This window comes from Bombus flavifrons, chromosome 3 (assembly GCF_040668555.2).
Source record: "Bombus flavifrons isolate JBK064 chromosome 3, iyBomFlav1_principal, whole genome shotgun sequence".
NCBI lineage: Eukaryota > Metazoa > Arthropoda > Insecta > Hymenoptera > Apidae > Bombus > Bombus flavifrons.
Genome location: NC_138444.1, coordinates 12,486,988 through 12,499,054, shown reverse-complemented (window position 1 = coordinate 12,499,054; position 12,067 = coordinate 12,486,988). Strand labels below are relative to the sequence as shown.

At 42.3% G+C, this 12,067-nt stretch overlaps 1 protein-coding gene across 9 annotated transcripts in view; it reads left to right on the top strand.

Moving 5' to 3' along the window:
• The window catches only part of LOC138178229 (uncharacterized), a 134,964-nt gene that overhangs the window by 81,705 nt on the left and 41,192 nt on the right, over positions 1 to 12,067 (top strand). For 2 of the 9 annotated variants that reach the window (XM_069109869.1, XM_069109868.1), the window contains exon 1: positions 8,514 to 11,355. The exons of the other annotated variants lie outside the window; for them this stretch is intronic. In XM_069109869.1, the coding sequence (XP_068965970.1) occupies positions 11,330 to 11,355 (26 nt within the window). In that variant the 5' untranslated portion in view covers positions 8,514 to 11,329. Of the gene's footprint in view, positions 1 to 8,513; positions 11,356 to 12,067 lie in introns of those variants that run through there. 9 annotated transcript variants of the gene reach the window in all.

Sequence of the window (12,067 nt, the reverse complement as noted above, 5' to 3'; positions counted from 1 at the left end):
ATGGTTGTTTAACGTGAACTAATTATAATAACGTGTTGTAATTAAGACCACTGGATAATTAATTCGCAACTCTCGTCACCGCGGATCCAACTCTCTCTCGACAACGCTAGTATGACAACGACCATAACCAAATCCACGTCATTCAACACTACCCAAAACCCACTAGTTACCCAATTACTAGACACGACGGATCAGATCCGCAGGCTAAAAAGACATTACCCTTTAGATTTAAGCGTTAGATTCAACTAGAATCAAACAAACGATAAACAGTTATTAAACATGACATAGAACCACGCCAGAATAATTTACTTATAATTCTCAATGAGAATTGATTGTAAAATTCTTCCAAATAAAAAAAAAAATTCCACTCTCCTTGCCCCTCAACTCCTACAAACGCAACATATAAAAATTGCGAACATTCGACCACGAAACTAGTTTTTTTTTTATTTGGTAGACTTTCTACAATCAATTCTCATTAAGAATTATAAGTAAATTATTTTAGCGTGGTACTGTAACTTGGACTATAAGTGTTTATAGTATGTTTGATTCTAGTTGAATCTAATGCTTAAATCTAAAGGGTATTGTCCTTTTAGTCTGCGGATCTGATACGTCGTGTCAAGTAGTTGGGTAACTAATGGGTTTTGGTGGTTGTTAATTCTTATGTTATATCTCGTTGAGAATTTTGCATCTTAATTACCGAAATAATGGTATAGAAAGACTAAATTTATACTTAGAATTTATATTAGAATAGTTATATATTTATTTGATCAACGATTCCAAAGATATTCATCGATACTCACTTGCACGCGTCTCACCTTCTTCCATACCACACTGTTAACCGAACAGTTTACGTTCCTCTGTTTTCGAGACGCCGCGCACACACATACTTCCACACACTCGTATTCACGTACATGTATCACTACTACGCGGTCAATCTAGTCTAGCACATAAAATTACGCATATCTCAACATATCTATTGCTGAATTTGGATATTTCTTCTACAACTGTAGGTATCTTAAGGTCGCGATGTATCGTTTCGTTGGTAACGTGCCAAGGTGCATCTATTAAGGATCTTAGAGTTCTCGATTGGAATCGTTGAAGAATTTCTGTGTTGAATTATTCGCTGTTCCCCATAGTTGGATCTCATACGTCCAAACAGGTTTTAATATGGCTTTATATAGCTGTTGAGAATTTTGGATCTTGCCGAAATAATGGTATAGGAACACTAAGTATACACTTAGAATTTATATTAAAATAGTTATATACTTATTTGATAAACGATTCCAAAGATATTCATCGATACTCACTTGCACGCGTCTCAGCGCTTTCTTTCTTCACCATCTTCCATACCAGACTGCCAACGAAACAATTACATTCATGTGTTTTTCGATACACCGCGCACACACATACTTCCACACACTCCTATTCACGTACGCGTGTCACTACTACGCGGCTAATCTAGTCCAGCACACAAAATTATGCATATCTCAACAATAGCATTATTTCACTCTGCAGGCTTAAGTTGGAACGTCTGCCAATGAGTCAGTAAAATTTTTTAAATTTCGATTTAAGTTGTTTGGATTTATCTACGACGTGTCGTTTCCATGTCATTCTTCTGTCCAGAATCATGGCCAGATATCTGACTGAATCTTTGTTTGGAATTGGAATATTTTTTATTGTCACTTATGGGCAGAATTGTTCTCGCAACGTGAAGGTTATACGACTGGATTTATTTTCATTTATTTTGAAGCGCCAAGGACTACAGTTAAGCGCTAAACTAGCCGAAAATTTGCTTAGACCGTTCTAACGACGCTTTCCATCTAACTTTGCTTTCTAAGAATTTAATATCACGAGCTATTGTCCTGCTCGTCGACTATCGTACGCTCTGGTTCGACGTTTCACTTGCCGTACCAATTTCGCAGGCAATCTTTTCGTCCTTTTAACCGCCGGTATTCTACAAAAATCTCAGTCTTGGCGGTAGAAAATTACAGGCATTGTCAACGTTCGCAGACTGTGCCACTTCGTCCAACCGTTTCAAACATCTACCATCTTCACCGAGCATCCGGCCAATTCGTACAATTATTCAACGGAGGTTTTCCCGCGCGCATACGCGGACCATTTTACTCGATTATACAACAGCGAGGCCATGTGACTATGCGATTTTTCTCGCGTTATCCCATCGGCGATCTTCGAAGCACGTGTACGTCGTAGAAGCTTCGGCTGAAACGTGTCGCGGCGCATGCATCGATCGATACGTATTGATACGTTGACCGATCGTTCCATACGAAATTTACATCTTTGTCAACGCAAGCAGAGAAGTGATAATTTTATGTTGCCAACGAGTACTATATTTTGAATATCTTTTTTATATTTTTGCATACAATACAGTACTCCACATAGACGGTTATATTTCCTACAAGTCTGTCTAAGATAAATCGTTTAACGTACGTGCGTTCTTCCATTTCTCAATTTTCTACAAACGCATCAACGCCCACAGTCTGTTCGAATTATCGCCAGACGTTCTTTTCGCGATCTGCCGCCGTTTGATTCGCGCGTTCGATGAACGTGTTTTAATCCTGTCTCGTTTCGAGAACAGCGAAAGCTTCTCCGATTGTTCCCGAATGGAATTAGAAAATCTCCCTCGATTTGACCACATCTTTTCTCTCAAACTTTTCTCGTCTCTCTTCTCCTCTTTCTATTGGGTTGGCAACTAAGTGATTGCGGATTTTGTCATTAGGTGTCATTGACAATAATTTAGAAATTAGTAGACATTATAGTTGCTCCTCGATTTTTTATTTTTTATAATCAACACACCAGAGAATAAATACGGGGAATTGGAAAATAATCAGATATTTTGAAAGACGCGCGGTAAACTGAAAAGAATCGGCAACGCGAAGGTAAACCGAGACAGATTCGAGATGAAACGTATAGGTGTCGATGCGTCGCGACGAGTTTCAACGTTTATAGGGGCCTTTACGCAATCGCCGTGTTATTTGACAAACCAACCACTTCTCATCCCGTTCCGCGTCGCTTTTCTATTGTTACGTGAATTCCGAACGAACATATTCCAGCTGTTTCGTACGATCGATGGGTTTGCAGGTGAGCGTGCGCGCGAATTAACTCGACCGCATCATTACGAAACGATTACGTAACCAACAGCGGAGAAAAAACGCAGTTACGAGGCTCTAATCGGGATGAGCGATACATAGCCGCGCGTAATTATTTGCGAAATTAACGCGAAATTCCTGTCCGCCCTCCATGCGTCTCCAATGCCCTAAACTTGGACGAACTGCATATTTCCATCACCTGCAAGCCACCGATGAACTCTTATCGTTTATTTCCCTGTTCTCTGGCAATTTTTAACAATTTTCTATACCATTCTCATCTTCTTTCTTTTTGTCTCATTTATGGTATTTCTCTGTATTACAATCGCTCGCAAAAATAGCGTAAAATTTTTCCTTTATTTATTTAATTTGTACTTTACAATTTATCCAGCTGGACATTTGGCAAATTAGCGTAAAATGGCTGATAAAGTATAAAGTAAGCATGAGCGCATGCGTGGAGGGGAAGAATCTTTTTAGGAAAACTGAACGTTACCGGAATATTATTATATTAGGTTGGCAACTAAGTGATTGCGAATGTTGGCATTAGGTAGTATTGACAAAACCCGCAATCACTTAGTTACCAATCCAATAATTCCATAGCGCAACAGATCGTACGTTTGTTGACGAGGTCGATATTCCCTTATTGTCGGTGAAATTCTATTGGAAGGTAGGATCGTGTATGAATTTCAACGATGTTACAACGCTCTATCCTGGTAGTTTCTATTGTGAGCTGGTTGTTGGCGTTCTCGCCTAATCGATATGCTCGTTGTCGGTTTCCTGTGAAAATCGAAAACAACAGGCTCCTTCCGGCGCTGTAACCCGGCAACGAAGAAAAAAGCAAACGAGACGAAGACCAAAGAGTCGAGCGCTACGATCCGGTTGTCCCGATCCTATTCTCTATCGTCTTTGTTACCGCAAATGACGCTCGATGAATGGACAGACTGCAGTGGTTCGCTGTTTTCGTTTTACCGATGTTGCACTTTGACAACAGGGACGGCCTGCTAAATCGCCACCTTTCTGCACCAGATCTACTACTTTCCTTTATTCTACGAGATAAAAATGATTCTTGTAGATTTCGTCGATAAAATAGAGATTAAAATTACCAACGTTATAGAAAGATGCGACGAACGTTAAAGAAAGAAGACGATATCGGACTATGGGAAACTAAAGGAATAAAAAAGAACAACAGGTATCAGGTATGGGAAAAATATCGTGCGCACGTTTTTAGAACAAAATTCCAATATCCGTTCTATTTAAGAAAGCGGTATCTTTTCTAAAAGGTGATTTTATTCTAAGAAACAATTGCCATTTAATTCCACGACTGGACTGGTATTTTTCGCCAGTTTCTACGCATATATTTCTGTTCCAATTTCTCACTTTTCGACGACAGATAGACCATTCGTTTCGTTTCTTTCATCGTTTCAATCATTTTCCTGTTGTCCTTTCGCTAACAGCATACGCGTACTTCTTCGCGTCTTGTCACGTTTGCTGTATTGCCAAGTTTCAACTCGTAGTCTCGTATTGGCTTGAACAACGCGTACACGATTTCTCCATTGAGGAAACTATATCTATCAGCGAGTTCTATCGATCTATATCAGATACATCTGCAATTAGTTATTTTGTAGAATTGCAACCTGCGTTCGTCTCGATTTGCGTTTATTCCTTAGGATATTATTATTGGGATATTATTTTGGACAATGATAAAAATAAATATTTACGACAAGTATATTTAAGTTACTCGAAGATGGTATCCCACTGGAGGTAGCCATCTACATGTCATTTAGCAATTAAGTTAGAAAAATTTACCAATGTCCAGCTGGGCAAATTGTAAAGTACAAATTAAATAATAAAAGAAAAGAAGTATATTTAAGTTATAGATGTGATATTTATCGATGCGTACGAAGAAAACTTGGCTTGCCAAGTGAAACTTGGATTTTCTTCGAATCCAAAGTCGTACGCGAACTTTGATCGTAAAACTTCAATTTCCCTTGAAAAATCCAATCTTCTCCGGAAAGGTCGTCACGTGCAACCAAACTACGCGTTGTTGTGTATCCACGTGCTTTGTCCGACTAATACTTGAACAGATATATTTGAATAATTAATGCTTTATTTAATTCCCTGTCGATATTTAAATACAAATTCACTGGATCCTTCGTCGTCCATCGTTCACACGAATTTTCGCCCACAGAACGTCTGATAGAAGTTCTGAAAACCGTGTCTGGCAGTCGATATCCCTAGTGGATAAGAAGCAACAGAATCACTTTCTGTCTTCGCTCTGAATAGCCACTCGAGCGCCATCGAGTCTCAGAATTTTCCCAATCCTCGACGTTGCACCGGGCCAACATTTTCCAGTAAATAACACGAGCAATAGTAAGAGAATCGCGAAATCAGCGTAGAAAATTGGGGCAGCGGAGGAAAAAATTTTCCGAGCGGATTTCAGCTTCGCAGCGAACCTGGATCATTTTTCGCGAAACAACGTATAGAAATGTTATTTTTTTTTTACGAATATATTTTGTTTATACGGAACTCTATAAATTTTTCTCAACGCTCATTGGTGACTGGAGCGCTTGAACTTTTTACAATTGTAAAAATCGTATGAAAATTGACAGTTAGGACATTTTGAATATAACCGATAAATAGAAGATGCTTTGAAAGAAAAAGTGCCCCATTGAACAATTAAACGTTTTTATTAGAACATCAATAAAAAGAAAATGAGAACAAATCTTGCATCTAACGGTGCACTGTGTTTGCGTCCATATGTTTGAGGGCTAATCTACGAATATTGTTATAAACACAGCTTAGAAAATAATCGTGAATGCTGCTTTATAATCATGTATATAATTGAAGTTAGAAGTGTGCACATAACCTTACATTATACAGGGTGGTTGGTAACTGGTGGTACAAGCGGAAAGGGGGTGATTCTACGCGAAAAAAGAAAGAAGAAGTGCACGCGTACCGAGCGAAAATTCAAAGTCGATTTTCTCGAAAACAAAGCCTCGAACGAAAAATTGTTATTCTATATTTTCGACTTCTTTTTTCGCGTAGAATCACCCCCTTTCCTTTCCGCTTGTACCATCAGTTACCCGTATAACGCGATAGAAAAGGCATGGTAAATATCGTGACCTGTTAATACAGTGAATAATTGTTCAAACATTTTGACCATTTCTGCCAACTATGCGTTTCCGCTAAATATCTGGCGTATCTTTTGTACACATTTTCAGATCCGTTTCAAATTTTACCAATGCGTATTAGGTTAGCTACAAGTTTCTATCGTCTTCCAAGGAAATAATATTGGATTGGCAACTACGTGACTGCGGATTTTGTCAATACCACCTAATGACAAAATCCGCAATTATTTAGTTGCCAACCAAATAGACGCAGGTTTTTGGTTTAGCTAGAAAATAACAATAGTTAAATAACAATAAAAAAAAGAAGTTTTTCGTTTGATATTATTTTACCAAATTACGTTCTATTGGAACCAAATGGATGATAAATAATTCAATAAAATAATACGAAACGAAAAATGTGCATCTGTAATTTGCTTACAAAACGAAAGATTGTTTTAAAATATCCTAACGTATTAGCCGTGTCTCGTTACAGTGCTAGTCGGATTCCATAACGTTTCGTACAATACGAAAACACAGTGACTGGGAGAAATATTCGAACACTCGCCACGAAGCATTTCATGAACATGTTACGTACATATTATACTCTAGAAAATGTTGTGAACGTTCTAACGTGACACGACTGTCGCGATTGAAATAGCAAAAGTTGAAAACGGTCCAAAAACGTACGCACGAGGTACGAGACATTTGTCGGAAAATATACACTCGGCGAAAAATTGATACACCGCGTGAATGGCTGCTGCCAATGCCAAAGATAGTCTCACCGAGTACCGTATCTTGTCCATACAGCGAATAATTGTTCGAACATTTCGATAATTTTCACCAACACGTACACGCGTACTTCCACTAAACGCGCCGCATATCTTCTATTATACATAAATTTTCAGCTTTGCATTCGAATTTTCCCAATGTAAACACGACGAAGTGTGTCTCGTTGCACCGTCGATGAAATTGCGCGATGTTTTACGTAAAGTGTACACGTAGAAAGATTGTACGAGCGTTGGAATACTTTCGCGATATCCAGTGTACGTACGCGAGGACCGAGAGACTTCAACGCTAGGCTACGTGATCTTCGGAACGCAGGAGCGACGACACCGAGCGAGAGGGAGGACCGAGAGCGAGATAGCTGGCTGAGAGAGCGAGAGAGAAAGAGAGAAAGAGGGGAAAAGGCCATCGGCGACGAGAGGAAGAGAAAAGAGAGGTCCGCGAGTTTCGAACGGTGCTCGAAAAACGCGCGCGCTCTGATAACGCGGTAAATGGAAAATCAGAAGAATGGAAACAGCGGAGAATTCTTGGAGCAAAACGAAATTTACAGGGGAAAGTTCGCGGCAAGCAGATGCAAAGGATGTGACATTTTTGGAAAGTCGATACGTTCAGTTCACTCGGCCGAAGGAAGAAAAGGATTCTCGTGTCGTGGGTGTCTTTCGGTTTTATCTTCTGACGAGGGAGAAGAGCGAAATACGTTAGGAACGAGGAAAGAAGAGAAAAGAAGCAAAAGAATTCGTCCGACGTGTTGAAGAAACGAGGGATTCGTCGATTTTTCTCGGTTACATTGTCCTTCGTTTACGCGATAGAAGTCTCATGTTCGCGTAATTGACGCTCAGATCGGATCGAGTCGGAAGGTCGATTAACTCAGCCCGAAGAAACTAAAATTTCGCTGTAACGAACGAGACTCGGATAAATAAAATTGTACGATCGGACGTTGGGAAGGACGTTCGCAAGGAAGAAATTGGGACGAAGGCGGGCAACTTGGAAGATCCGCGCACAGCGCGTTGGAAAGGCGATCGACGATGATTTGTTTGTTCCGACGTAGGAACTCGGTTGGAAATCTCAACAGCTCGCGTAATCGCAGTTCGTACGATGATTCGCCAATTGCCCACGCTACCTGGTACTTTTCGTTCGCGTGACGAGATGGAAACGTTGAAAGAGGCAGACTCGAGACGCGATTCTAACGAACAAACGTGGAAAACTCAACGAAGACTGTGTCGACGAGAAAGAAATCGCTACGGAAGATTAAAAAAAGAATTTCTTTTTTATTCGGAAGAATTTTACAATCAATTCTCATTGAACATTATAAGTAAATTAGAAAAAAAAAAAGAAGATAAAAGCCAGGAGTACAAACCATCTTATACGGAACACTGACCGAAGATTCCAGCAGATGAGCCACCGCTGAGACACGAAATCTGTCACTTCTCTCGGCCCGAAGAACTGCGCGCGATCGAAACTCCGAAAAGAGCGAAAGCACATCGGAAAAAACAAAAGGCGAGCCGGAATTTCGTGGTTCGAACAAAGCCAGCTCCTTTACGGCAAGCAAAGGGTAGAAGGAGACGAAGAAGACGAAGAAGAAGAAGAAGAGAACTTGGCATCGACTCACGAATAGAAAGAGGAGAGGAAGAGTATAGTAATACGGTATAAAGAAGAGACTACGCTGTAGAAGGAAGAAAAGAGAGGAAGAATACCTATAACACGAGTACGATAGAAAAAGAGAGGAAACCTGACGATGCGTGGAGACCGTTGGAGGGGTATGAAACAGGCACGATTGGAGGGAGGTAAGGTAGGAACGCGCAGCTGAAAAGTGGTGGCGACCGGACGAAGAGAAAGAGAGAGAGAAAGATAGAGAGAGAGAGAGAGAGAGATTGACGTTGAGGGAAAGGTAAAGAGGTTGAGGGAGGCGGGGAAGGAAAGACGAAGAGAAACACACGGAGAGAGAACGAGGAAGAGAGACAAGAACGAGAGGGGGAGAGAGAAAGAGAGAAGGGGACACCGGCTTGCCTCGGTCGGAGTAAAGCGAAGCCAACAAACTCACGTCAGTTCGAAGCTGGAGGGATGCCAGCGTTCCTCGTGCGTTCCATGATCGTATCGCGTCGTACACGCCGATACTTAGCGGCCCTTTCGACCATCGGTCGACACATTTGAAACATCGAGAAGGAAACGTTGGCCTTGAAAGTGAAAACTATCGTTTTCCGCGCTGATTCAACGCTAACACCGAGATACTTGGGTGCTGGATCGTCGAGTGGTAGGAGAATCGTGTGCGTCCAACAACCACAGAGTGCCACTCGCCGGATTCCACGGACAAGAAGAGGAGGAAGAAGAAGAAGAAGAAGAGGAGTGCACGGCTCCTGGCACCGTCTTCCATCGAAAAACCATCGATTCCGGTTCTTCCGCCAACTCGTCAACGTCCACGAGTCCCTTCACGAAATTCCATATCGTCGCTGTTGAACGCGCTTGCAGTCGAAAGTTCTTCGGAAGAAAACGAGTGGACGATATAGTTGGTGTTAAATACATACATATACGTGCACGCGTACACACATACACGCGCACCAGGTTTTCGGTAAAAAAGTTTGCAGATTCGTCGCAAGTGGAACGTCGACGAACGGATTCTGGAAGAAAACTGCGGGACTTTGATATACCCAGTGGATGAAATTCGATATATAGTCGGGGGGAAGGAGTCTCGTAGTTGGAAGGAAAAACGGTGGAAGACCTGCGGTCGAAGAGGAGCGCACGGAGAAAGTGGAGGATCGGGGACGCGACTGGCGAATGCGAATTCGCGGCCGCGTACTATCATCGCGAGAACCTTAATCGTTGCTCGAAGGGAAGAAGGGCGGCGCGCGAGAATATAGGAGAGAGGGTAACGAAAAGCTTGAGTTTTCCCCCTCGGGTGATATGAGCCGGGCGCAATTAAGGCGGTTAACGGAGTCGGGAATACCTGTCCGTCGGCGGGCCAAAACCGGTACGAGCGTTCTCCATACGATATAGCGAGGTCTCCGGCCGCCTCCTCTTCCTCCTCCTCCTCCTCCTCCTTCTCCTCTTTCCTCGTGGCCGCTGCATGCAGCCTTCAAAAGGTGCATACACCTTCGCCAGCACGCCGAGTCTGCGCTTCTTCGTGTCCCTCCTTTCTTTCTTTCCTTCTTCGCCCCGTTCTTCGTTCCGCGTCTCTTTCGTTTCTTTCTTAACCGACTCTCTCGCTGCCTCTCTCTCTCTCTCTCTCTCTGTCTCTCGGCTTACGACCAAGGAACATGGACGTCTCGCAGCGTCTACCGAACGATATATCCTCTCTGGAATAATTTCAGTCTGCGTAACAATCATTGCGTTAGAAAAGCCAGGTAGCAACCTGTCGAGGAACGGCCATCGAGATTCTTCCACGTCGTCCAGCGACGTATCCTTTCTCTAGCGATCCGAGTGTCAATCTCGCAGAGAATTCATCGCGACAGCCGCCAGTACGAACGTTCGCAGCAGCCGTTCAGATTCTTGCGTATCTCGTCATCCAACGATTCACTCTTTCTCCGAATATCCAAGAGCGTCCAAATCCATCGATTACGAAAACCAAAAGCCGAGAAGATGGACGACTGCACGAGCCACTGACAGTCTTCCGTATCTCGTGGCCGAGCTATACATCCGCTCGTTCTTCGAGGATCCAATCAGCGCCGATCTTGCACAGAATTATCAATGAAAAAGGTGATAGCGACCGAGCAGCAACGCGAACGTCTCCATCGGACAGCATCGAGATTCTTAGCGACGTGTCGTTTCTCCGACGAGCGAGAATTTTTGGGAAACTGATTTTCGGGAAAGGGATCGTAAAAGTGATAAACGAAGGAACGTGGTCGATACGCCAGCAAACGATCGAGTGTTCTCTGATTATCCATTGGTGTTTCGCTGGCAGTGCGTAACCGGAGCGAGAGTGCGGGTCGATGTGGAGGGGAGGAGGCAAGCTGATCTTCGAGGTGGAATACCTGTGCGTGTGGTGCGACTGGAGGGCGGCGGGAATGTTGGAAAGGGCGGGAACAGCGAGGTGATACAGGAGGAACAGCGTAGGAGAGGAATCTCATCCTGGAAGTTGTTTTCCGTCGTTTAATACGACGGTCCTACGAACGGGACGAAGAGCACGACGAAAAGGATAAAAGGAAAGAAGAGGAAGAATTCTCATCGGAAGAAGAGATATGAGAGTGCGCGAATGAGCGAAGACGAGTGTATAGGGAGAGGAAAGGAGGAAGATGGAAGGTCTGCACATATAGCGAACCATTGAGATTCTTAGCTCGATCGTTCGAGAGAGAGTCCGTCCATGAGGTTTGAGCGAAGGACGAATTGTTGAGAAGCCACGCCATGAGAATCCTCAAAACGCTACACTGGTAGGTCTCAAACCACGTTCACTCTTCTTCGGATTAAGTTTCGTTTCGGACCGAAATCTTTCGCCTCGCGAACCTATTCGAGCGTATGCAAACGTGTCTCACGTTACGATAATACGACTTTTGTAAACACATTTGGCGCGCGTTACGGTGCCTCGCTGTCCTTGAATTTACCATGGACAATTTTTGATCGATGGCTTGGTTGTGTTGTTGGAAACAATTTGAAATTTCGTTAACTGTAACTGACACTGTGGCGATTATCTCGTCCCATTAAGTCTGCAAATGTAATATTAGCTCGTCTCCAATGTTTCTTTCGTTTTAAAAGCAAATAACAGATGTACCAGATTTCTTCATTTTTTTGAATTATGTGATTAAATTATGTCACGCGTTGTGTAACGTTGTACGTATCGTAGAAAGCATTTTAAATTTTCATCAGCTGTAACGTGACACGAATCTTGATCGAGACCAATTTTGAAAAAATATATATATACTGTGTGTATTGTATAAAACGTATTGTGTAGGATCTTAAAATTCGTTTGAAGTTTTATTGACGACAGTCAGTTTTTTTTTTTGTACAACACGCACGATATATAGAAATACAAGTTTTCTATGAAAAGTGTTCAAATGAAATTAATCTTATTATATAGAAGGGAGCTACCATACAACGTTTCTTTTCTTTTCCATATTATTTGACTGTGGTAGAGTGGAAAAATGC